This window comes from Tachyglossus aculeatus, chromosome 7 (genome assembly GCF_015852505.1).
Source record: "Tachyglossus aculeatus isolate mTacAcu1 chromosome 7, mTacAcu1.pri, whole genome shotgun sequence".
In the NCBI taxonomy this organism is placed as follows: Eukaryota; Metazoa; Chordata; class Mammalia; order Monotremata; family Tachyglossidae; genus Tachyglossus; species Tachyglossus aculeatus.
Genome location: NC_052072.1, coordinates 6,812,732 through 6,839,009, shown reverse-complemented (window position 1 = coordinate 6,839,009; position 26,278 = coordinate 6,812,732). Strand labels below are relative to the sequence as shown.

General features: G+C 46.5%; 1 protein-coding gene across 1 annotated transcript in view; it reads left to right on the top strand.

Moving 5' to 3' along the window:
- The first annotated feature begins 763 nt into the window (after positions 1-763).
- MPP4 (membrane palmitoylated protein 4) overlaps positions 764-26,278 on the top strand; it is a 72,059-nt gene continuing 46,544 nt past the window's right edge. The window contains exons 1-6 of the mRNA XM_038749580.1: positions 764-863; positions 1,657-1,778; positions 2,468-2,545; positions 7,990-8,070; positions 17,669-17,800; positions 22,974-23,055. Of these exons, the coding sequence (XP_038605508.1) occupies positions 764-863; positions 1,657-1,778; positions 2,468-2,545; positions 7,990-8,070; positions 17,669-17,800; positions 22,974-23,055 (595 nt within the window). The remainder of the gene's footprint in view (positions 864-1,656; positions 1,779-2,467; positions 2,546-7,989; positions 8,071-17,668; positions 17,801-22,973; positions 23,056-26,278) is intronic.

Here is a 26,278-nt window from a genome sequence, read left to right as displayed (position 1 = left end):
AACAACAGGCTCACAGTCTCGAAGGGGGAGATAGACAACAAAACAAAACATGTGGACAGGTGTCAAGTCGTCAGAATAAATAGAATTAAAGCTAGATGCACATCGTTAACAAAATTAATAGAATAGTAAATATGTAGAAGTAAAATAAATAGAGTAATAAATCTGTACAAACAAATATACAGGTGCTGTGGGGAGGGGAAGGAGGTAAGGCGGGGGGTGGGGAGGAGGAGAGGAAAAAGGGGACTCAGTGTGGGAAGGCCTCCTGGAGGAGGTGAGCTCTCAGTAGGGCTTTGAAGGGAGGAAGAGGGCTAGCTTGGCGGATGTGTGGAGGGAGGGCATTCCAGGCCAGGGGGAGGACGTGGGCCGGGGGTCGATGACGGGACAGGCGAGAATGAGGTACGGTGAGGAGATTAGCGGTGGCAGAGGAGCGGAGGGTGCAGGCTGGGCTGGAGAAGGAAAGAAGGGAGGGGAGGTAGGAGGGGGCCAGGGGATGGACAGCCTTGAAGCCCAGGGTGAGGAGTTTTTGCTTGATGCGTAGGTTGACAGGCAGCCACTGGAGATTTTTGAGGAGGGGAGTGACATGCCCAGAGCATCTCTGCACAAAGAGGATCTGGGCAGCAGCATGAAGTATAGATAATTCATTCATTCAATCGATCGTATTGAGTGCTTACTGTGTGCAGAGCACTGTACTAAGCACTTGGGAAGTCCAAGTTGGCAACATATAGAGACGGTCCCTACCCAACAGCGGGCTCACAGGCTAGAAATGACTAAGCACAGTTCCCTCGAGAGAGGGAGCTGGGATTTCGGCGTGGAGGCGTATTTCCTGCTAGGGCGGGCACTGTGGGAGGCTGCTTCTCAGGCAGGTGTGGTTTCTAGACTGTGAGCCCACTGTTGGGTAGGGACCGTCTCTATATGTTGCCAACTTGTACTTCCCAAGCGCTTAGTACAGTGCTCTGCACACAGTAAGCGCTCAATTAATACGATTGATTGATTGATTGATTGATTGATTAAAGGCCTCTCCTCAGGTGGGCACCATGAAGACCGCTCCTCAGGCTGGCCTTGTGGAAGACTGCTCCTCAGGCGGGCTGAGGATTCAGTGGGCTGAGGATTATGTTGCCGATTTGTACTTCCCAAGCGCTTAGTACAGTGCTCTGCACATAGTAAGCGCTCAATAAATACAATTAATGATGATGATGATGATTCAGGGCTGCCCTGGGATGCGGTCAAGGGAGGACCAAAACGGAGGCTTGGAGGGGAAGCAGAGGGGTATCAAAGGGGGTCAGCCAGTGCCCGCGGGAGAGGCCCACTGGACCAGGGCCTCACCGCCAACTCAATCAATCAATCAATCGTATTTATTGAGCACTTACTGTCGTCATCATCATCATCATCAATCATATTTATTGAGCACTTACTGTCATCATCATCATCAATCGTATTTATTGAGCGCTTACTGTGTGCAGAGCACTGTACCAAGCGCTTGGGAAGTCCAAGTTGGCAACATCTAGAGACAGTCCCTACCCAACAGCGGGCTCACAGTCTAGAAGGGGGAGACAGAGAACAAAACCAGACATACTAACAAAATAAAAAAAATAGAATAGATATGTACAAGTAAGGCATATTTAACTCCCACCGGCTTTCTGCATCCGCCGTCCCCAGGGTCGGCTCAGGTCCTGCGATGCCTCGTGCGTGAGCTGCAGCTGATGTCTGGCAGAGACGCCGAGGGCACCCGCGTGCTCTGTGACTTCCTGGCGGCCCCCTGGATGCGGGCCCTCATCCAGGTAACCCCGGGTTCGGCCCTTCCCCGATTCCCTACTCCTAGGCACGCTCAGCCGGGAGCTGGAATCCAATCTGAGCAACGTTCCCGGAATAGAAACAGCTCCGTGAGAGTCTTGTCTTGTGCCGTTGAGTTGTCTCCAACCCATAGCGACTCCATGGACACATCTCTTCCCTTCCCAGACTAAGCCTCCCGCTCGTCCCCTCTCCATCCCCCCCATCTTACCTCCTTCCCTTCCCCACAGCACCTGTATATATGTCTGTACAGATTTATTACTCTATTTAGTTATTTATTTTACTTGTACATATCTATTCTATTTAATTTTGTTAGTATGTTTGGTTTTGTTCTCCGTCTCCCCCTTTTAGACTGTGAGCCCACTGTTGGGTAGGGACTGTCTCTCTATGTTGCCAACTTGTACTTCCCAAGCGCTTAGTCCAGTGCTCTGCACACAGTAAGTGCTCAATAAATACGATTGATTGATTGATTGATTTACTTGTACTAATGTCTGTCCCCCCCACAAGCCTGTGAGCCCGTTGTGAGCAGGGATTATCTCTCTTTATTTGCTGCATTGTCCTTCCCAAGCGCTTAGTCCAGTGCTCTGCACACAGTAAGCGCTTAATAAATACGATCGAATGAATGACCGCTTGCTTCAACGCTGCTGGGTGCCGGCACCGAGCCCTCTCCCGTCTCCAGGTTCACGACCGTCTCCGGAAATACTCCCAGACCAGGCCCGCTCCGGCCGAGCACCGGGCCCGGACTTTATCGGATGAGGTAAGCGGGGCCAATCTGCGGGGAGAGCTTTGGGCCAAACAGTAGCCGGGGTGGGGGAAGAAGGGATCCGAGCAATAGTGGGGTTGAGGCCGGGCGAGTCGAAGGGGCCTGGAGGGGCCGGGGGACCTTGAAGCTGAGTGTGTTGAGTGCTGAGGAGAGTAGCCAGTACAGACTTTCTACTTTTCACAGCAGTTTCACATCAGGTATAATCATCATCATCATCATCATCATCAATCGTATTTATTGAGCGCTTACTATGTGCAGAGCACTGTACTAAGCGCTTGGGAAGTACAAATTGGCAACATATAGAGACAGTCCCTACCCAACAGTGGGCTCACAGTCTAAAAGGGGGAGACAGAGAACAAAACCAAACATACTGACAAAATAAACTAAATAGGATAGATATGTACAAGTAAAATAAATAGAGTAATAAATATGTACAAACATATATACATATATACAGGTGCTGTAGGGAAGGGAAGGAGGTAAGATGGGGGGGATGGGGAGGGGGACGAGGGGGAGAGGAAGGAAGGGGCTGAGTGTGGGAAGGCCTCCTGGAGGAGGTGAGCTCTCAGCAGGGCCTTGAAGGGAGGAAGAGAGCGAGCTTGGCGGATGGGCAGAGGGATTGGGGGCATTCCAGGCCCGGGGGATGACGTGGGCCGGGGGTCGACGGCGGGACAGGCGAGAACGAGGTACGGTGAGGAGATTAGCGGCAGAGGAGCGGAGGGTGCGGGCATCAATCGTATTTATTGAGCACTTAATGAGTGCAGAGCACTGTACTAAGCGCTTGGGAAGTACAAGTTGGCAACATATAGAGACAGTCCCTACCCAAAAGTGGGCTCACAGTCTAAAAGTCCAATACGATAATGTATTACAATACAATAAGTACAATAACACAATAAGTACAGTACAATAATGGCATTTATTAAGCGCTTACTACGTGCAAAGCACTGTTCTAAGCACTGGGGAGGTTATAAGGTGATCAGGTTGTCCCACGGGGGGCTCCCAGTCTTAATCCCCATTTTCCAGATGAGGTAACTGAGATACAGAGAAGTGAAGTGACTGGCCCAAAGTCACCCAGCTGACAAGTGGCGGAGCCGGGATTTGAACCCATGACCTCTGACTCCAAAGCCCGGCCTCGTTCCACTGAGCCACGCTGCTTCTCCGTGGTAGCTCCTCTGAGCCTCACAAAAACCCCTCTGAAGCAGACTTCCTACAATCTGAAGTAGGAGGGAAGAGTTGGTTCTCAACCTTTGTTAGACTATAAAATAGTCTATATAATAGTCTATAATACTCTATATAATAAATTCAGCAAACAGGATCCCGTTCCTCCAGGAGCTTACCATCTCATGAGCTCTTTGGTCTTCTACTTAACATGGAAACTAATGTCTCTGATTGTGGCATAACTTAGATATCTATTATTTATTATTATTATTTATTTATTTATTTTACTTGTACATATCATCATCATCATCAATCGTATTTATTGAGCGCTTACTGTGTGCAGAGCACTGTACTAAGCGCTTGGGAAGTACAAATTGGCAACATCTAGAGACAGTCCCTACCCAACCGTGGGCTCACAGTCTAAAACGGGGAGACAGAGAACAAAACCAAACATACTAACAAAATAAAATCAATAGAATAGATATGTACAAGTAAAATAAATAAATAAATAGAGTAATAAATATGTACAAACATATATACATATATGCAGGTGCCAAGAATATCTATTCTATTTATTTTATTTTGTTAAGAGGTTTGGTTTTGTTCTCTGTCTCCCCCTTCTAGACTGTGAGCCCGCTGTTGGGTAGGGACTGTCTCTCTATGTTGCCAACTTGTGCTTCCCAAGCGCTTAGTACAGTGCTCTGCACGCAGTAAGCGCTCAATAAATACAATTGATTGATTGATTGATTGAGGGAGAGGCAGGGATCACTATCCCCAGTTTGCAGATGAGAAAACCGAGACCCAGAAAAGTTCGGTAGCTTGTTCGAGGTCTCAAAGCGTGCCCGTGGCAGAGCCGGAACTAGAATCTGGTTCTTCTGACTTCCAATCTCCTGCTCTTTCCATCGTGCCTCGTTAGCAATAATAACTGTGTGCCCATCTTGATAATAATAATCAATCAATCAATCAATCGTATTTATTGAGCGCTTACTGTGTGCAGAGCACTGGACTAAGCGCTTGGGAAGTCCAAGTTGGCAACATATAGAGACGGTCCCTACCCAACAGTGGGCTCACAGTCTAAAAATAGAAGCAGCGTGGCTCAGTGGAAAGAGCCCGGGCTTTGGAGTCAGAGGTCATGGGTTCGAATCCTGGCTCTGGCACATGTCTGCTGTGTGACCTTGGGCAAGTCACTTCGCTTCTCTGAGCCTCAGTTACCTCATCTGTAAAATGGGGATTAAGACTGAACCCCACATGGGAAAACCTGATCACTTTGTATCCCCCCCCAGCACTTAGAACAGTGCTTTGCACATAGTAAGCGCTTAACAAATGCCAACATTATTATTATTATTAATAATAATGACATTTATTAAGCACTTACTATGTGCAAAGCACTGTTCTAAGCGCTGGGGAGGTTACAAGGTGATCAGGTTGTCCCACGGGGGGCTCACAGTCTTTAATCCTTCCTGACTGTGAGCCCACTATTGGGTAGGGACCGTCCCTATATGTTGCCAACTTGTACTTCCCAAACGCTTAGTCCAGTGCTCTGCACACAGTAAGCGCTCAATAAATACGATTGATTGATTTAATCCCCATTTTTTCTAGACTGTGAGCCTGTTATTTAGTAGGGACCATCTCTATATGTTGCTGATTTGTACTTCCCAATCGCTTAGTACAGTGCTCTGCACACAGTAAGAACTCAATAAATACGATTGATGATTGATTTAATCCCCATTTTTTCTAGACTGTGAGCCCGTTATTTGGTAGGGACCGTCTCTATATGTGGCCGACTGTACTTCCCAAGCGCTTAGTACAGTGCTCTGCACACAGTAAGTGCTCAATAAATACGACTGAATAACTGTGGCCCTTGTTAAGCTCATACTCGGGGTCCAATACTACTTCTGTACATGGGGTAAGTACCCCCCTATACAGGGGAGAGATACAAGATCATCAGGGAGGACACAGTCCCTTTTCCAGGTGGGGTTCACTCTCTTAGGGGGAGAGAGAAAAGTCATTGAATCATTCATTCAGTCGTATTTATTGAGCGCTTCCTGTGTATAGAGCACTGTACTAAGCGCTTGGAAAGTACAATTTGGCAACAAATAGAGATGATCCTATAATTCTATTTATATGTCTATAATTCTATTTATCTGTCTATAATTCTATTTATCCATCTTGATGCTATTGATGCCGGTCTACTTGTTTTGTTGTGTTGCCTGTTTCCCCCTTCTATAATAATAATAATAATAATGGCATTTATTAAGTGCTTACTATATGCGAAGCACTGTTCTAAGCGCTGGGGAGGTTACAAGGTGATCAGGTTGTCCCACGGGGGGCTCACAGTCTTAATCCCCATTTTACAGATGAGGGAACTGAGGCATAGAGAAGTTGAGTGACTTGCCCAGAGTCACACAGCTGACAATTGGCGGAGCCGGGATTTGAACCCATGACCTCTGACTCCAAAGCCCGGGCTCTTTCCACTGAGCCACACTGCTTCTAGACTGTGAGCCCATTGTTGGGCAGGGATTGTCTCTGTCTGTTGCCGAATTGTACTTTCCATGCGCTTAATACAGTGCTCTGCACACGGTAAGCGCTCGATAAATACGATTGAATGAATAAATGATCTCTAGCCAAAAATCCCATTTTACAGATGAGGAAATCGAGGTCGAGAGAATAATAATAATAATTGTGGTATTTGTTAAGCATTTACTGTGTGCCAGGCACTGTACTAAGCTCAGGGGTGGATACGAGATAAGCGGGATGGACACAGTCACTGTCCCATATAGGGCTCCCAGTCTCAACCCCCATTTTACAGATAAGGTAACTGAGGCCCAGAGAAGTGAAGTGACTTGCTCAAGGCCACACAACGGGCAAGTGGCGGGGCTGGGATTGAGAAGCAGGATGGCTCAGTGGAAAGAGCCCGGGCTTTGGAGTCAGAGGTCATGGGTTCAAATTCCGGCTCCGCCACTTGTCAGCTGTGGGACTTTGGGCAAGTCACTTCACTTCTCTGCACCCCAGTTCCCTCCTCTGGAAAATGGGGATGAAAACTGTGAACCCCCCGTGGGACAACCTGATCACCTTGCAGCGTGGCACAGTGGAAAGAGTCCGGGCTTTGGAGTCAGAGGTCACGGGTTCAAATCCCAGCCCACCAATTGTCAGCTGGGTGACTTTGGGCAAGTCACTTCACTTCTCTGGGCCTCAGTTACCTCATCTGTAAAATGGGGATTAAGACGGTGAGCCCCCTGTGACACAACCTGATCACCTCGTAACCTCCCCAGCGCTTAGAACAGGGCTTTGCACATAGTAAGCTCTTTAAATGCCATCATTATTATTATTATTATTGTAACCTCCCCAGCGCTTAGAACAGTGCTTTGCACATAGTAAGCACTTAATAAATGCCATCATTATTATTATTATTATTATTGTAACCTCCCCAGCGCTTAGAACAGTGCTTTGCACATAGTAAGTGCTTAATAAATGCCATCATTATTATTATTATTGTAACCTCCCCAGCGCTTAGAACAGGGCTTTGCATGTAGTAAGCGCTTAATAAATGCCATCATTATTATTATTATTATTGTAACCTCCCCAGCGCCTAGAACAGGGCTTTGCACATAGTAAGCGCTTAATAAATGCCATCATTATCATTATTATTGTAACCTCCCCAGCGCTTAGAACAGGGCTTTGCACGTAGTAAGCGCTTAATAAATGCCATCATTATTATTATTATTGTAACCTCCCCAGCTCTTAGAACAGGGCTTTGCACATAGTAAGCGCTTAATAAATGCCATCATTATTATTATTATTGTAACCTCCCCAGCGCTTAGAACAGGGCTTTGCACATAGTAAGCACTTAATAAATGCCATTATATATAACCCACTACACCACATTGCTTCTCAAGTGCCTGAATCGAAGGCCCCGATGAAACAAATGCTCCCTGTGAGCTCAGGGAAGGGAATCCAGGCCTTTTAGGTTATGAACTGGAAGGTTGGAATTGGAGGGAAGATCTGCCCCGCGTCAGCGGCCCGGGAATTCAAGGAAAACTGAATTCTCAATTTCTCCATGAAAATTCAAGGCAACTCATTTCTGGAAACCGGTGTCTCCTCGGCTCAGGTGGAATTCAAGGAAACTGAATTCTCAATTTCTCAATGAATTCAAGGACTCTCATTTCTGGAAACCGGTGTCTCCTCGGCTCAGGTGGAATTCAAGGAAACTGAATTCTCAATTTCTCAATGAAAATTCAAGGAAACTCATTTCTGGAAACCGGTGTCTCTCCTCGGCTCAGGTGGCGGAGTTACTACGCAAGGGCAAGCAGACCGATGACACCCGCGAGCTGAGCAGCCTCCTGCGCGCACCTCATGTCGGGGTAGGTCCCGGCCCTTGCCATCAATTTATCAATCGGTTAATCTCCAGTGCTCCCCGAGCACTTGCTGAGGGCCGAGCACTGTAGTAAAGCCTCAGGAGACAACGGTGGAGGCAGGAGACTTGCCAGTAAAATATAGTGATGCGGTCTTAGAATGCAATCAGTTTATTCGGTTGGGAACGATGATAATAATTTTAGACTGTGAGCCCACTGTTGGGTAGGGACTGTCTCTGTATGTTGCCAACTTGGACTTCCCAAGCGCTTGGTACAGTGCTCTGCACACAGTAAGCGCTCAATAAATACGATTGATTGATAATAATAATAATGATGGCATTGGGTAAGCGCATACTACATGCAAAGCACTGTTCTAAGCGCTGGAGAGGACACAAGGTGATCAGGTTGTCCCACTTGGGGCTCCCAGTCTTCATCCCCGTTTTACAGACGAGGGAACTGAGGCCCAGAGAAGAGAAGTGACTGGCCCAAAGTCACACAGGTGATGATGATGACAATGGTGGTGGCTATGATAATGATAATGATAATAATAGTGTTGGTATTTGTTAAGCGCTATGTGCCAAGCACTGTTCTAAGCACTGGGGTAAGTACAAGGTTATCAGGTTGTCCCACTTGGGGCTCCCAGTCTTCATCCCCATTTTACAGACGAGGGAACTGAGGCCCAGAGAAGTGAAGTGACTGGCCCAAAGTCACACAGGTGATGATGATGACAGCGGTGGTGGCTATGATAATGATAATAATAGTGTTGGTATTTGTTAAGCGCTTACTATGTGCCAAGCACTGTTCTAAGCGCTGGGGTAAGTACAAGGTAATCAGGTTGCCCCACGTGGGGCTCCCAGTCTTCATCCCCATTTTACAGATGAGGGAACTGAGGCCCAGAGAAGTTAAGTGACTTGCCCAAGGTCACACAGCTGTCGAGAAGCAGCGTGGCTTATTGGAATGAGCCCGGGCTTTGGAGTCAGAGGGCTCACAGTCTAGAAAATGATGGTGATGATGATGATGATGATGAAGATGGCGATGTATTCAGAGATGAATTTGCTTTTCCCCTGGATTTTCCCCTGACCTTCGCTAAGCCAGTCTGAGTGTCCCAGTGAATGATGGCTTGCCAGATGGGTGAGGGCTCCTCCCGCCCCTTCCCCCAGGGAGCCTGAAGTCCTTATTAGTCATTTTTATTATTACTATTAGTAATAATAATAACTGTGGTATGTGTTGAGCGCTTGCTATATGCCAAACACAGAGAAGCAGTATGGCTCAGTGGGAAGAGTACGGGCTTTGGAGTCAGAGGTCATGGGTTCAAATCCCGGCTCCGCCAATTGTCAGCTGTGTGACTTTGGTCAAGTCACTTCACTTCTCCGGGCCTCAGTTCCCTCGTCTGTAAAATGGGGATTAAGACTGTGAGCGCCCCGTGGGACAACCTGATCACCTTGTATCCCCCCAGCACTTAGAACAGTGCTCTGCACATAGTAAACGCTTAACAAATACCATTATTATTATAATGAGGTCTGCCGCCTTCCCAGGCTGAGCCCCTTCCTTCCTCTCCCCCTCGTCCCCCTCTCCATCCCCCCATCTTACCTCCTTCCCTTCCCCACAGCACCTGTATATATGGATATATGTTTGTACAGATTTATTACTCTATTTATTTTACTTGTACATATCTATTCTATTTATTTTATTTTGTTAGTATGTTTGGTTTTGGTCTCTGTCTTCCCCTTTTAGACTGTGAGCTCACTGTTGGGCAGGGACTGTCTCTATATGTTGCCAATTTGTACTTCCCAAGCGCTTAGTACAGTGCTCTGCACATAGTAAGCGCTCAATAAATACGGTTGATGATGATGATGATGATGATGATGCCGCCGTGGAGATGTCTGAGATATCCAGTTCCGTGACCGTAGACTGCTCCCGTTCTCCCTAATGGCCATCTCACCGTCAGAGCCGCTGGAAAACAAGGGGGTCGGATGAGAGAGTGTGGATGGCTCCGTGCAGACCATCCCCGCTGCTCCTTGCGCAGCTGAAGGACGCATCCTGCTGGGTTTAGGGCAGATCTTTCTCGCCTGAACCACTGGCGTCGGAGCCACGGCTGGGGCCCAGGAAATGGGCCCAACTCTAGTGTCCTTGGGGGCCCAGGAAGTATTGATTGTCACTGTGATAGATAATAATAATAATAATAATAATGGCATTTGTTAAGTACTGACTATGTGCAAAGCACTGTTCTAAGCGCTGAGGGGATACAAGGTGATTAGGAAAGAGCCCGGGCTTGGAGGTCAGAGGTCGCGGGCACAAATCCCGGCTCCGCCAATTGTCAGCTGTGTGACCTTGGGCAAGTCACTTCTCTGGCCCTCAGTTCCCTCATCTGTAAAAGGGAGATGAAGACTGGGAGCCCCACGTGGGACAACCTGATCACCTTGTATCATCATCATCATCAATCGTATTTATTGAGCGCTTACTGCGTGCAGAGCACTGTACTAAGCGCTTGGGAAGTACAATTTGGCAACATCTAGAGACAGTCCCTACCCAACAGTGGGCTCACGGTCTAAAAGGGGGAGACAGAGAACAAAACCAAACACACTAACAAAATAAAATAAATAGAATAGATATGTACAAGTAAAATAGAGTAATAAATATGTACAAACGTATATACATATATACAGGATATATACATATATACAGGATATATACATATCCCCCCCAGCGCTTAGTACAGTGCTCTGCACACAGTAAGCGCTCAATAAATGCGATTGATTGATTGATCAGGTTGTCCCACATGGGGCTCCCAGTCTTCATCTCCATTTTACAGATGAGGGAACTGAGGCCCGGAGAAGTGAAGTGACTTGCCCAAAGTCACACAGCCAATAAGTGGTGGAGCCGGGATTAGAACCCATGACCTCTGACTCCAAAGCCCGGGCTCTTTCCACTGAAGGCACTTGCTATGTGTGAAGCACTGTTCTAAGCGCTGAGGGGGATACAGGGTGATCAGGTTGTCCCACGTGGGGCTCCCAGTCTTCATCTCCATTTTACAGATGAGGTAACTGAGGGCCAGAGAAGTTAAGTGACTTGCCCAGGGTCACACAGCTGGCAATTGGCGGAGCCGGGATTTGTACCCGCGACCTCTGACTCCCAAGCCCGGGCTCTTTCCATTAATAATAATAATAATAATGGCATTTATTAAGCGCTTACTATGTGCAGAGCACTGTTCTAAGCGCTTGGGAGGTTACAAGGTGATCAGGTTGTCCCACGGGGGGCTCACAGTCTTAATCCCCATTTTCCAGATGAGGTAACTGAGGCTCAGAGACGTTAAGTGACTTGCCCAAGGTCACACAGCAGATGTGGCAGAGTGGGGATTCGAACCCATGACCTCCGACTCCAAAGCCCATGCTCTTTCCACTGAGCCACGCTGCTTCCGGTACGGCGCTCTGCACACAATAAGCGCTCAATAAATCCGATTGATTGATTGAGCCACGCTGCTTCTCTGATAGATACGACGTTCTCGTCATCTGCAGCACCATCTTTGAACCTCAGGGCTCTCACGTATCGGGAGATTGGGGTGTCCAAGGAAGGGAGAGGGTTCAGAATCAGGAGTCGGGAGTTTCCAGTCCCCTGCATCGTGCCACTGGTTGAATCGTCCCAGCATTGGGAGATGCACATATCCCTCATCCAAGTCGCCGCATTGTACTTCCCAAGCGCTTACTACAGTGCCCTGCACACAGTAAGCGCTCAATAAATACGATTGAATGAATGAATGAATTACAAAATCACTAAAATGCATGTATAAATTCATCTACATGTTTTGTTTTGTCGTCTGTCTCCCCCTTCTGAGCCCACTGTTGGGTAGGGACCGTCTCTATCTGTTGCCGACTTGTACTTCCCAAGCGCTCAGTCCAGTGCTGTGCACACAGTAAGTGCTCAATAAATACGATGGAATGAATGAATGAATAACGAAATCACTAAAATGCATGTATGAATTCATCTACATGTTTTGTTTTGTCGTCTGTCTCCCCTTTCTAGACTGTGAGCCCACTGTTGGGTAGGGACCGTCTCTATCTGTTGCCAACTTGTACTTCCCAAGCGCTCAGTCCAGTGCTCTGCACACAGTAAGCGCTCAATAAATGCGATTGAATGAATGAATGAATGACAAAATCACTAAAATGCATGTATGAATTCATCTACATGTTTTGTTTTGTCGTCTGTCTCCCCTTTCTAGACTGTGAGCCCACTGTTGGGTAGGGACCGTCTCCATCTGTTGCCAACTTGGACTTCCCAAGCGCTTAGTCCAGTGTTCTGCACACAGTAAGTGCTCAATAAATACGATTGAATGAATGAATGAATTACGAAATCACTAAAATGCATGTTTAAATTCATCTACATGTTTTGTTTTGTCTCCCCCTCTAGACTGTGAGCCCGCTGTTGGGTAGGGACCGTCTCTAGATGTCGCTGACTTGTACTTCCCAGGCACTTACTACAGTGCTCTGCACACAGTAAGCACTTAATAAATACGATTGAATGAATGAATGAATTACAAAATCACTAAAATGCATGTATAAATTCACCTACATGTTTTGTTTTGTCGTCTGTCTCCCCCTTCTAGACTGTGAGCCCATTGTTGGGTAGGGACCGTCTCTATCTGTTGCCAACTTGTACTTCCAAAGCGCTTAGTCCGGTGCTCTGCACACAGTAAGCGCTCAATAAATGCGATTGAATGAATGAATTCCAAAATCACTAAAATGCATGCATAAATTCATCTACATGTTTTGTTTTGTCGTCTGTCTCCCCCTTCTAGACTGTGAGCCCGTTGTTGGGTAGGGACCATCTCTATATATCGCCAACTTGTACTTCCCAAGCGCTTAGTCCAGTGCTCTGCACACAGTAAGCGCTCAATAAATGCGATTGAATGAATGAATGAATTACGAAATCACTAAAATGCATGTATAAATTCATCTACATAAATCTACATAAACATAAATTTATGTTGCCAACATGTACTTCCCAAGCGCTTAGTACACTGCTCTGCAAACAGTAAGTGCTCAATAAATGTGATTGATTGATTGATTGATCTACATGTTTTTTTTTGTTATCTATCTCCCCCTTCCAGACTGTGAGCCTGCTGTTGGGTAGGGACCGTCTCTATATGTCGCCAACTTGTACTTCCCAAGCGCTTAGTCCAGTGCTCTGCACACAGTAAGCGCTCAATAAATATGATTGAATGAATGAACCCCCAGAGCCATCTGGGAAGCGAGGAGCCCGTCTCTTAGGAACATTTAGGGCCAACTCTCCTGTGTCACCATGTCTTAGGGACCGTCTCTATATGTTGCCAATTTGTACTTCCCAAGCGCTTAGTACAGTGCTCTGCACACAGTAAGTGCTCAATAAATACGATTGACGATGATGATGATGATGTCTCCTCCAAGAGCTTACCCTGATTAAGGCCTCTTTTTCCCCCGTTCCCTCTCCCTTCTGTTTATTTAGGACCTGTGACCTTTTCCTATTTAATATTCACCCCCCCACACACAGTGTTTATGTTCATATCTATACATTATATATCATAAATCATATATATCATAAATCGTATATATCATAAATTGGGGAAGCAGCATGGCTCAGTGGAAAGAGCCCGGGCTTTGGAGTCAGAGGTCAGGGGTTCAAATCCTGGCTCCGCCAGTTGTCAGCTGTGTGACTTTGGGTGAGTCACTTCACTTCTCTGGGCCTCAGTTACCTCATCTGTAAAATGAGGATTAATACCGTGAGCCCCCCGTGGGACAACCTGATCGCCTTGTAACCTCCCCAGCGCTTAGAACAGTGCTTTGCACATAGTAAGCGCTTAATAAATACCATCATCATAAATCATTCCTTAATATTATTGGCTGTCTACCCCTCTAGGCTGTAAATCAGTGTGGGCAGGTGATGCGCCCTGAAGTAGGGATGTCTGCAGCGTGGCTCAGTGGAAAGAGCCCAGGCTTTGGAGTCATGTCTGCTGTGTGACCTTGGGCAAGTCACTTCATTTCTCTGAGCCTCAGTTCCCTCATCCGTAAAATGGGGGTGAAGACTGTGAGCCCCCCGTGGGACAACCTGATCACCTTGTATCCCCCCGCAGCGCTTAGAACAGTGCTTTGCACATAGTAAGCACTTAAATGCACTTAGAGAAGCAGCATGGCTCAATGGAAAGAGCACGGGCTTTGGAGTCAGAGGTCATGAGTTCAAATCCCAGATCCGCCAATTGTCAGCTGTGTGACCTTGGGTAAGTCACTTAGCTTCTCTGTGCCTCAGTTACCTCAACTGTAAAATGGGGATTAAGACTGTTAGCCCCACGTGGGACAATCTGATTACCTTGTAACCTCCCCAGGGCTTAGAACAGTGCTTTGTACATAGTAAGTGCTTAACAAATGCCATTTAAAAAAAATACCATCATCATTATTATTATGTCTGTCCATGGGCACTTAGATCCAGGCACGGAAGAATGTTTTGTTTTGTTTTGTTCTCTGTCTCCCCCTCCTAGACTGTGAACTGTTGGGTAGGGACCATCTCTATATGTTGCCAACTTGTATTTCCCAAGTGCTTAGTCCAGTGCTCTGCACACAGTAAGCGCTCAATAAATACGATTGAAGGAATGAATGAAAAGAATGAAACAAATGGATCCACTGAGTTTTGCTACAAAAAGTATGACTTTAACACATAAACCTCTGAAAAGCTATGGCTTTAGTGCATAAACCTACTAGAACCTATAGCTTTAAAATATATAAACATATGAAAAGGCTACGTATCCAATGCATAAAACATACCCAAACCTCAAACAAAAGGTATTACATCCCCTAAGGTCTCAATGTACTCCCCAGTGCTTAGAACAGTGCTTTGCACATAGTAAGCGCTTAATAAATGCCATTATTATTATTATTATGTCACTCCATTCATTCATTCGTTCAGTCATATTTATTGAGCGCTTCCTGTGTGCAGAGCACTGTACTAAGAGCTTGGGAAGTACAAGTCGGCAACATATAGAGACGGTCCCTACCCAACAGCGGGCTCACAGTCTAGAAGGGGGAGACAGACAACAAAACAAAACATGTGGACAGGTGTCAAGTTGTCAGAACAAATAGAATTAAAGCTAGATTCATTCATTCATTCAGTCGTATTTATTGAGTGCTTACTGTGTGCAGAGCACTGTACTAAGAGCTTGGGAAGTACAAGTCGGCAACATACAGAGACGGCCCTTACCCAACAACGGTCTCACAGTCTAGAAGGGGGAGACAGACAACAAAACAAAACAGGTGGACAGGTGTCAAGTCGTCAGAACAAAGAGAATTAAAGCTAGATTCATTCATTCAGTCAGTCGTATTTATTGAGCGCTTACTGTGCGCAGAGCACTGTACTAAGCGCTTGGGAAGTCCAAGTTGGCAACATATAGAGACGGTCCCTACCCAACAGTGGGCTCACAGTCTAGAAGGATGCACATCATTAACAAAATAAATAGAATGGTAAATATGTAGAAGTAAAATAAATAGAGTAATAAATCTGTACAAACATATAGACAGATGCCGTGGGGAGGGGAAGGAGGTAGGGCGGGGGGATGGGGAGGAGGAGAGGAAAAAGGGGGCTCAGTCTGGGAAGGCAGGCATAAAACAAGTAAACAGGCATCAATATAAATAAATAAAATTATAGATATGTATACTGTGAGCCCACTGTTGGGTAGGGACTGTCTCTAGATGTTGCCAACTTGGACTTCCCAAGCGCTTAGTACAGTGCTCTGCACACAGTAAGCGCTCAATAAATATGATTGATTGATTAAAACAGGTATACAGGCATCAATATAAATAAATAGAAGAGCATTTCTGTGCATGCACCACCTCTATCCCAGATGGATAGGTCCTTGACCCCTTTTACTCGGCTGTTCCTTCACGGAATCTCGGACCAGGTGTTCCCGGGTCAGCCGAGCACAATCCGGGTTGTCCTAGCCTCCTCCCTGGGTTGCAAGGAGCCCAGGTGCACGTGGCTTTTAGGAAGAGGGGAGGGCGAGGAAGCGGGGCGTAAATATCCCCCTGACCGACCGGATGGGCAAACCATATCACCGCCGTGTTTAGGAAGCAGCATGGCTCAGTGGAAAGAGCACGGGCTTTGGAGTCAGAGGTCACAGGTTCGAATCCTGACCCTGCCACATGTCTGCTGTGTGACCTTGGGCAAGTCACTTAACTTCTCTGAGCCTCAATGACCTCATCTGTAAAATGGGGATGAAGACTGTGAGCCCCCCGTGGGACAATCTCATCACCTTGTAACCTCCCCAGCGCTTAGAACAGTGCTTTGCACGTAGTAAGCGCTGAACAAATGCCATTATTATTATTATTATTATTAGGAAAAGATTATTGGCCTGTAACGCATAATAGCGAGCTTCTTCCACAATCTATCTACATATAAACATTTCATGGAAATGGCAGGGTGGGAAAGGTTTGGGGGAATTTGGGTGAGATGTTTAGTCCTTGTTAAGTGCAACCGCGGGCCATATCTACTAACTGTGGCCTTCTTCCTGCAAACAACGAGTCCTTCATTGTACAAAACATACTTAACGACTAAGAACATATGACAATTCCCCGAAAGCAGGAGATGGCAGGCCTCCCCAATTCATTCATTCATTCAATTGTATTTATTGAGCGCTTACTGTGTGCAGAGCACTGTACTAAGCACCTGGGAAGTACAAGTTGGCAACGTAACTCCCAATATGGAGTTGGTTTGGCTCACTCCGGTCGGCCAACTGCGGATGTATCTCCGGCCATCATTAGCAATCGTATTTATTGATTATTGGCCAGTCTCACAGCAGGGAACCTGGGTTCTAATCCAGGCTGTGCTACTTTTCTGCTATATGACCTTGAGCAAGTCACTTCTCTGTGCCTCAGTTCCCTCACCTGTAAAAAATGGGGATTAAAACTCTGAGCCCCATGTGGGCCGGGGATTGTGTCCAACCTGTTTACCCTGTATCTACCCCAGCTCTTAGAATATAGTGCCTAATATATATAGTAAGTGCTTAACAAATACAGTAATTGTTATTGTTTTGGATTCTTCCCAGCACTTAGTACAGTGCTCTGCGCACAGCAAGCGCTCAATAAATGCCATTGATCGACATCAATCAATCAATCGTATTTATTGAGCGCTTACTATGTGCAAAGCACTGTACTAAGCGCTTGGGAAGTACAAGTTGGCAACATATAGAGACAGTCCCTACCCAACAGTGGGCTCACAGTCTAAAAGCGGGCTCACATTGACATGAAGAAGTGTGCAATTCCACGGGTCTCGGGCCTGATTCAGTCTGCCGGGGCCGCTGCCCCGTTTTCGGGCTGGAGGTGACTGTGGTTTGCTCAATATAAAGAGCCCGGGCTTGAGAGTCAGAGGTCATGGGTTCTAATCCCGGCTCCGCCACTCATTGGCTGTGTGACTTTGGACAGGTCACTTCACTTCTCTGTGCCTCAGTTACCTCATCTGTAAAATGGGGATGAAGACTTTGAGCCCCACGTGGGACAACCTGATCACCTTGTATCCTCCCCAGCGCTTAGAACAGCGCTTGGCACTTAACAGATGCCATCATTATTATTTGCTCCTTGCCCTCTGGTTCCAGGCTTTGCTCTCAGCCCACGACGCGGTGGCTCTAGAAGACTTTGAACCAATCCTCCCGCCGCTGCCGGACAATCTCCCCGAGGACGAAGACGCCATGAGGATCGTCTGCTTGGTGAGAAACAGGCAGCCTCTGGTGAGCTCTTCCCACTCCGCCCGGAATATTGGTCATTACAGTCACCTCCCCCCCACACCGGACCCCCGTGGCTTCCCATCCCACGCTGTTGGATGTTATTAATAATAATAATGACGGCATTTGTTAAGCGCTCACTATGTGTCAAGTACTGTTCTAAGCGCTGGGGTAGATACAGGGTAATCAAGGTGGACACAGTCCCTGTCCCACGCGGGGCTCATCGTCTTAATCCCCATTTTGTCTCGTCGAGTCGTTTCCGAACCGTAGCGACACCACGGACACATCTCTCCCGGAACGCCCCGCTCTCCATCTCCAATCGTTCTGAGGTAATTGAGGCCTAGAGAAATGAAGTGACTCGCCCAAGGTCACCCAGCAGACAAGTGTGAAGCCAGGATTAGAACTCAGTTCCTTGGGACTCCCAAGCCGGTGCTCCATCCACAAGGCCGTGCTGCTTCCCAGTTCGCCCGGATTGGAAGATCCTCTACTTCCCAACCAGCCCATCCATCTGGACTAATGATGATGGACTAATGAGACTAATGAGATGAACAAATGGCATCTCTGGTTGCCAACTTGTACTTCCCAAGCGCTTAGTACAGTGCTCTGCACACAGTAAGCGCTCAATAAATACGATTGATTGATTGATTGATTGATTGATTGATTGACTAATGGGAGCAATCCACTGGAAGCTGATACTGAGAGAAACAGCACAGGATCGTGAATTTTCCAGGAACAAAAGTAAATAAGGACCCACTAATGGGAGCAATCCACTGGAAACTGGATACTGAGAGAAACGGCACAGGATCGTGAATTTTCCAGGAAGAAAAGTAAATAAGGACCCACTAATGGGAGCAATCCACTGGACACTGGATACTGAGAGAAACGGCACAGGATCGTGAATTTTCCAGGAACAAAAGTAAATAAGGACCCACTAATGGGAGCAATCCACTGGACACTGGATACTGAGAGAAACGGCACAGGATCGTGAATTTTCCAAGAAGAAAAGTAAATAAGGACCCACTAATGGGAGCAATCCACTGGACACTGGATACTGAGAGAAACGGCACAGGATCGTGAATTTTCCAGGAAGAAAAGTAAATTAGGACCCACTAATGGGAGCAATCCACTGGAAACTGGATACTGAGAGAAATGGCACAGGATCGTGAATTTTCCAGGACCAAAAGTAAATAAGGACCCACTAATGGGAGCAATCCACTGGAAACTGGGTACTGAGAGAAACGGCACAGGATTGTGAATTTTCCAGGAAGAAAAGTAAATTAGGACCCACTAATGGGAGCAATCCACTGGAAACTGGATACTGAGAGAAACGGCACAGGATCGTGAATTTTCCAGGAACAAAAGTAAATAAGAACCCACTAATGGGAGCAATCCACTGGAAACTGGATACTGAGAGAAGCGGCACAGGATCGTGAATTTTCCAGGACCAAAAGTAAATAAGGACCCACTAATGGGAGCAATCCACTGGAAACTGGATACTGAGAGGAACGGCACAGGATCGTGAATTTTCCAGGACCAAAAGTAAATAAGGACCCACCAAAGGGGCTGACTGGCGTTTCGTGGCTCCAAACACACCATTCTGGAATCTGAAATCAAGTGTTCGTTTTGACAGACCTGCATTTATTCAGCAAAGACATTTAGGGAGATCTGTACGTCATTGATGATATCAAATGCTAACTAATAATCAATACTAGATTCATTCAATCGTATTTATTGAGTGCTCACTGTGTGCAGAGCACTGGACTAAGTGCTTAATGTTGATAAGCACTTTCAGACTGTGAGCCCACTATTGGGTAGGGCTGTCTCTATATGTTGCCAACTTGTACTTCCCAAGCGCTTAGCACAGTGCTCTGCACACAGTAAGTGCTCAATAAATACGATTGATGATAAATACGATTGATGATAATAAATGATGCAAACTAACTGGAACTGAGGCTAGTTTCCAACACCAGAAATTTCTGGGGCTGGGGAAGTGTTTATCCAATTGGTCCGGGCATAAGACGAGACAAAGACACTTGCCTCCTAATTTTCCAAACTAGCCTTAGTTTGGGTAACGGGTCAATAAGGAGTTGGGTATTGGATTGTCACCTTTCCATTTGAGGGGAATTCCTCAAATTACTGGTGAAATATTTCCCTGGCTTTCATTTACGCTTTCAACCCCCTCACCCACCAAACAAAAATGACCTACCGAGAGAAGCAGGGTGGCCTTTCGGAAAGAGTACGAACCTGGGTTCTAATCCCGGCTCTGCCAATTGCTTGCTGTGTGACCTTAGGCAAGTCACTTAACATCTCTGTTCTACAGTTCCCTCACCTGCAAAATGGGGACTCATTACCAGTTCTCCCTCCTACTCAGACTGCGAGCCTCGTGTGGGACAAGGACTGAGTCCAACCTGATTAACTTCTACCTACCCCAGTGCTTAGAACAGTGCTTGATGTATAGTAAGCACTTAATAAGTGATAATAATAGTGATAATAATAACAATAATAATGGTTTTACTTAGATGCTCCAGCTGACTTAGTTTTCCCTAAGTGTTTTGTCTGGAGTGCTGTTGGGCATCAGGGAGCAAGAAGCAGCGTGGCTCAGTGGAAAGAGCCCGGGCTTTGGAGTCAGAGGGCATGGGTTCAAATCCCGGCTCCGCCAATGGTCAGCTGTGTGACTTTGGGCAAGTCACTTCACTTCTCTGGGCCTCAGTTATCTCATCTGTAAAATGAAGATGAAGACTGGGAGCCCCACGTGGGACAACCTGATCACCTTGTATCCCCCCCAGGGCTTAGAACAGTGCTTCACACATAGTAAGTGCCATTATTATTATTATTATTATTATTATTACCCCACAGCACACCCCGTCTGGATAGAATGTGAGACGACGTCAAAGTCAGTCAGTCGGGCAGTTGATCGTACTTATCGGACGCTTATTGTGCACAGAGCACTGTACTAAGCACTTGGGAGAGTGAAACAGAACAATAAATAGGCACATTCCCTGCCCACAAGGAGCTTACAGTCTAGAGACAAGTTTACAGTCTGGAGAAGAAGCTGTAAGGACGTTGGAGTTCTGCTATGAAGAGCCTGGAAAACGATCATGAAATGGGCTGATGTTGTAACATTTGCCACAAAAGTACAAATTGTCAGTTCTATGTACTTCCCAAGCGCTTAGTACAGTGCTCTGCACACAGTAAGCGCTCAATAAATACGATTGATTGATTGATTGATTTCCGTTGACAATGTATGGATCCGAAAGCTGGATGGTGAAAAAACAGGATAGAAAGAGCATCGATTCTTTTGAAATACGGTGTCGGAGCAGGCTTTTGCAAATTTCATTCATTCATTCATTCAATCGTATTTATTGAGCGCTTACTGTGTGCAGAGCACTGTACTAAGCGCTTGGGAAGGACATGTTGGCAAGAGATAGAGACGGTTCCTACCCAACAACGGGCTCACAGTCTAGAAGGGGGAGACGGACAACAAAACAAAACCTGTGGAAAGGTGTCAAGTCATCAGAATAAATAGAAATAAAGCTAGATGCACATCATTAACAAAATAAATAGAATAGTAAATATGTACAAGTAAAATAAATAGAGTAATAAATCTGTACAAACATATATACCCCTTCTAGACTGTGAGCCCCCTTCTAGGCTGTGAGCCCACTGTTGGGTAGGGACTGTCTCTATATGTTGCCAACTTGTACTTCCCAAGCGCTTAGTACAGTGCTCTGCACATAGTAAGCACTCAATAAATACGATTGATTGTTTGATTGATATATACAGGTGCTGTGAGGAGGGCAAGGAGGTAGGGCGGGTGGTGAGGGAGGATGGGGAGGAGGAGAGGAGAAAGTGAATACCATGGACTGTCCAAAAAACAAACAAATGGATTTTAAAGCAAATTAAGCCAATGTGGTCTGTGGAAGGTCAAGATGAGCAGATTTTGGACACGTCAATAGGAGGACTAATCCTCTGGAGAAGACACTAATGCTAGAAAAAGCCCAGGGAAAATGGAAAAGAGGCAGACCAGCGGCTAGGTGGATAGAAACCCTAATAGCGATAACGAAAGAACCATTAGCCAAGTTAGGGATTATGGCAGGTCTGGAGAAAACATAGCCATAGTCACTATGACTCAGAAACGGCTCGATAATGATAATGGGGTCGGTTCATCAGGCTGCAACTCCTGGTGACGGTGGTTGTCCTACCTGATACCCCGTGTCAGGTGGGACGGTAATGCGTCTCACTTCAGATCGGCCCTTCCAAGATCCGTTTTAGCCTGGCGTGACGGGAGGAGAAGTCATCAATCGTATTTATTGAGCGCTTACTGTCATCGCCACCACTGCCACGGTGATGGCAGGGGCTCTGCTGGAGCAGAATTCTGGGGCGGAGCACGGAAAGGGAGACCTGTCTGGTGTTTCCTCTTTTCATCCCAGATATTAACAGCTGCTGCAGGCCTCACAATACCTTTCATTCATTCATTCATTCAATCATATTAAGTGCTTGCTGTGTGCAGAGCACTGTACTAAGCGCTTGGGAGAGCCCCCCTTTTCCTCTCCTCCTCCCCATCCCCCCCGCCCTGCCTCCTTCCCCTCCCCACAGCACCTGTATATATGTTTGTACAGATTTATTACTCTATTTATTTTGCTTGTACATATTTACTGTTCTATTTATTGTGTTAATGATGTGCATCTAGCTTTATTTCTATTCCTTCTGACGACTTGGCGCCTGTCCACATGTTTTGTCTTGTTGTCTGTCTCCCCCTTCTAGACTGTAATCCAGTTGTTGGATAGGGACCGTCTCTAGATGTTGCCAACTTGTACTTCCCAAGTGCTTAGTCCAGTGCTCTGCACACAGTAAGCGCTCAATAAATACGATTGAATGAATGAATGAATGAACAATAAACAGCCACATTCCCTGCCCACAGCGAGCTTACAAACAAGAGGGGAGAAGGCCAACTTGCCTCTTCCTTTAGATTGTAAGATCTTATGTGGACAGGGACAGTGTCTTTCTTCTGGGGTACTCCCACAGTCACTTAGGATGGTCATCTGGACCCGACGGGCGCTCGGTTAATGCTACGGATCAATTGAACGATTTTTTGATCTCCCCTTTGTCTGAGAAACCCACCCTGCCTCCAAAAGCATCCAAAGAGTAAGCGCCGTGTTCTGCGATTCTCTGTTGTCAGGGTGCCACTATCAAGCGTCACGAAGTGACTGGAGACATTGTGATTGCCAGGGTTATCCTAGGAGGACTGGCAGACAGAAGCGGTGAGTTGGAGCTGCGGAAGATATCTTTTTTTTTCCTAAAGAAAAGGAAAATCTTTGGGCTCTTCCTCAGGGATCGTTTCTCCTCAAGATTCATTTCTCCTCAGCCTTCACGTCTCCTTGGGGGTTCATGTCTCCGCAGAGTTCCTGTCTCCTTGGAGTTCATGTCTCTCTGGGGTTCGTGTCTCCTTTGGGTTCATGTCTCCTCAGGTTCGTGTCTCCTTGGGGTTCATCTAGAGAAGCAGCGTGGCTCAGTGGCAAAGAGCCCGGGCTTTGGAGTCAGAGGTCACGGGTTCAAATCCCGGCTCTGCCAATTGTCAGCTGTGTGACTTTGGGCAAGTCACTTCACTTCTCTGGGCCTCGGTTACCTCATCTGTAAAATGGGGATTAAGACTGTGAGCCCACTGAGGGACAACCTGATCACCTTGTAACCTCCCCTGCGCTTAGAACAGTGCTTTGCACATAGTAAGCGCTTAATAAATGCCATCATTATTACTACTATTATTATTATTTGGGGTTCGTGTCTCCTGGGGTTCCTGTCTCCTTGGGGCTCTTTTCTCCTCAAGGTCCATGTCTTTTTAGGGTTCATGTCTCCTTGGGGTTCATGTTTCCTTTGGTTTCATGTCTCCTCAGGTTCATGTCTCCTTGGGGTTCATATCTCCTTGGGATTCGTGTCTCCTGGGGTTCCTGTCTCCTTGTGGTTCTTTTTTCCTCAGGATCCATGTCTTTTTAGGGTTCGTGTCTCCTTGGGGTTCATATCTCCTCAGGGTTCTTGTCTCCTTGGGGTTCTTGTCTCCTCAATGTTCTTGCCTCCTTGGGGTTCATATCTCTTCAGGGTTTGTGTCTCCTTAAGGTCCTTGTCTTCTCAGGGTTCATTCATTCAATCGTATTTATTGAGCGCTTACTGTGTGCAGAGCACTGTACTAAGCGCTTGGGAAGTCCAAGTTGGCGACATATAGAGACGGTCCCTACCCAACAACGGGCTCACAGTCTAGAAGGTTCATATAATAATAATAATGGTATTTGTTAAGCACTTACTATGTGCAAAGCACTGTTCTAAGCGCTGGGGAGGTTACAAGGTGATCAGGTTGTCCCAAGTGGGGCTCATCCCCATTTTACAGATGAGGCAACTGAGGCACAGAGAAGTGAAGTGACTTGCCCAAAGTCACACAGCTGACAGTTGGCGGAGCCAGGATTTGAACCCATGACCTCTGACTCCAAAGCCCGGGCTCTTTCCACTGAGCCACGCTGCTTCTCCAGAGTTTATGTCCCCCAGGGTTTATGTCTCCCTCACATTAATGTGTCCTCGGGATTCTTGTCTCTTCGGCTTATTGCGCTCTGTGGATGGCAGAGAGATTTAAGCCCCCTTTACCGAGTCCGAAGTGTCAGGTTGAAGCTACTGAGCTCAATGTGTAAGCCCTTAATGCCATTAGTATTAGTAGTATTAGTAGTATTACCATCATCATCAACAATTTATTGAGCTCCCATGTGATCCAGAGCACACACTACTTACATGGAAATATTTGGAGAAAAAAATGGACACAACCTTTGCTTTAACCAAGGTAATCATAACAATAATAATAATAATTACATTTGTTATTATTATCAACGTATTCCCTTGCACCTCAATCTCACCTCTCCTGCTGCTGACCTCTTGCTTACTCACTCTCTCTCACTCTCCCCCTTCTAGGCTGTGAGCCCGCCATTGGGTAGGGACCGTCTCTATATGTTGCCAACTTGGACTTCCCAAGTGCTTAGTACAGTGCTCTGCACACAGTGAGCGCTCAATAAATACGATTGAAGGAAGGAAGGAATGTGGAGTGCGGGACGGGCCTGTCAGGTGGTGGAGGAAAGAGAGCAGCAGGGCTTCGGCGGAGGTCCGTGGGTGGGGAAGGGTGCCGGGGAAGGCTTCACCAGAATCCAGAGGGAGAAGGGAAAATTGAGGAGTGGACTTGTGAGCCCAAGAGAGCAGACACTTTCTCCCAGCAAATCAATCAATCAATCAATCAATCGTATTTATTGAGCACTTACTGTGTGCAGAGCACTGTTCTAAGCGGTTGGGAAGTACAAGTTGGCAACATATAGAGACGGTCCCTACCCAACAGTGGGCTCACAGTCTAAAAGGGGGAGACAGAGAACAAAACCAAACATATTAACAAAATAAGAACACTGAGCCCCAAAGTGAAAGAGATTGGGATAGGGATGGGGGCTGCTGGGGCAGGCAAACGGGGTTCTGGAAAAAATTCCAGGAAATTCACTTGGGAATTAAGCTGGCTTTCCTTCCATGTTACCTTGAATCTTTTCCGCCCTGACCCTCAAAGCCGTTTTTTCCCTCAAGCAGCGTAGACCAGTAGAAAGACCACAGCCCTGGGAATCTGAGCGCCGCCATTCTAATCCCAGCTCCACCCTTTGCTTACTGTGTGGTCTTGGGCAAGTCACTTCATTTCTCTGTGCCTCAGTTTCCTTCTCTGTAAAATAATAATAATAATAATGACGGCATTTATTAAGTGCTTACTATGTGCAAAGCGCTGTTCTAAGCACTGGGGAGGTTACAAGGTGATCACGTTGTCCCACGGGGGGCTCCCAGTCTTCATCCCCATTTGACAGATGAGGTAACTGAGGACCAGAGAAGTGAAGTGACTTGCCCAAAGTCACACAGCTGACAAGTGGCGGAGCCAGGATTTGAACCCATGACCTCTGACTCCAAAGCCCGGGCTCTTTCCACTGAGCCAAGAAGAAGAAACTCACTCCTTAGTGGTAGTAGCAGGAGGAGGCATAGTTGGAGTAAGTCCTCTAGATTGTGAGCACGTTGTGGTCAGGGAACGTGTCTACGAAACTCTGTCATATTTTAGCCTCCCAAGTACATAGTGTAGCGCTCTGCACATGGTAAGTCTCAATAAATATCATTGATTGATTGATTGATTGATAGGATTGGTAATAGTAGCGGTAGAATTTGCATTTATTGAGTGTACACCTGGTAAGATGCAATGTGTTATCAATCAATCAATCAATCAATCGTATTTATTGAGCGCTTACTGTGCGCAGAGCACTGTACTAAGCACTTGGGAAGTACAAGTTGGCAACATATAGAGACAGTCCCTACCGAACAGTGGGCTCACAGTCGAGAGGAGGAAGACAAAGAACAAAACCAAACATATTAACAAAATAAAATAAATAGAATAGATATGTACAAGTAAAATAAATAAATAAATAGAGTAATAAATCA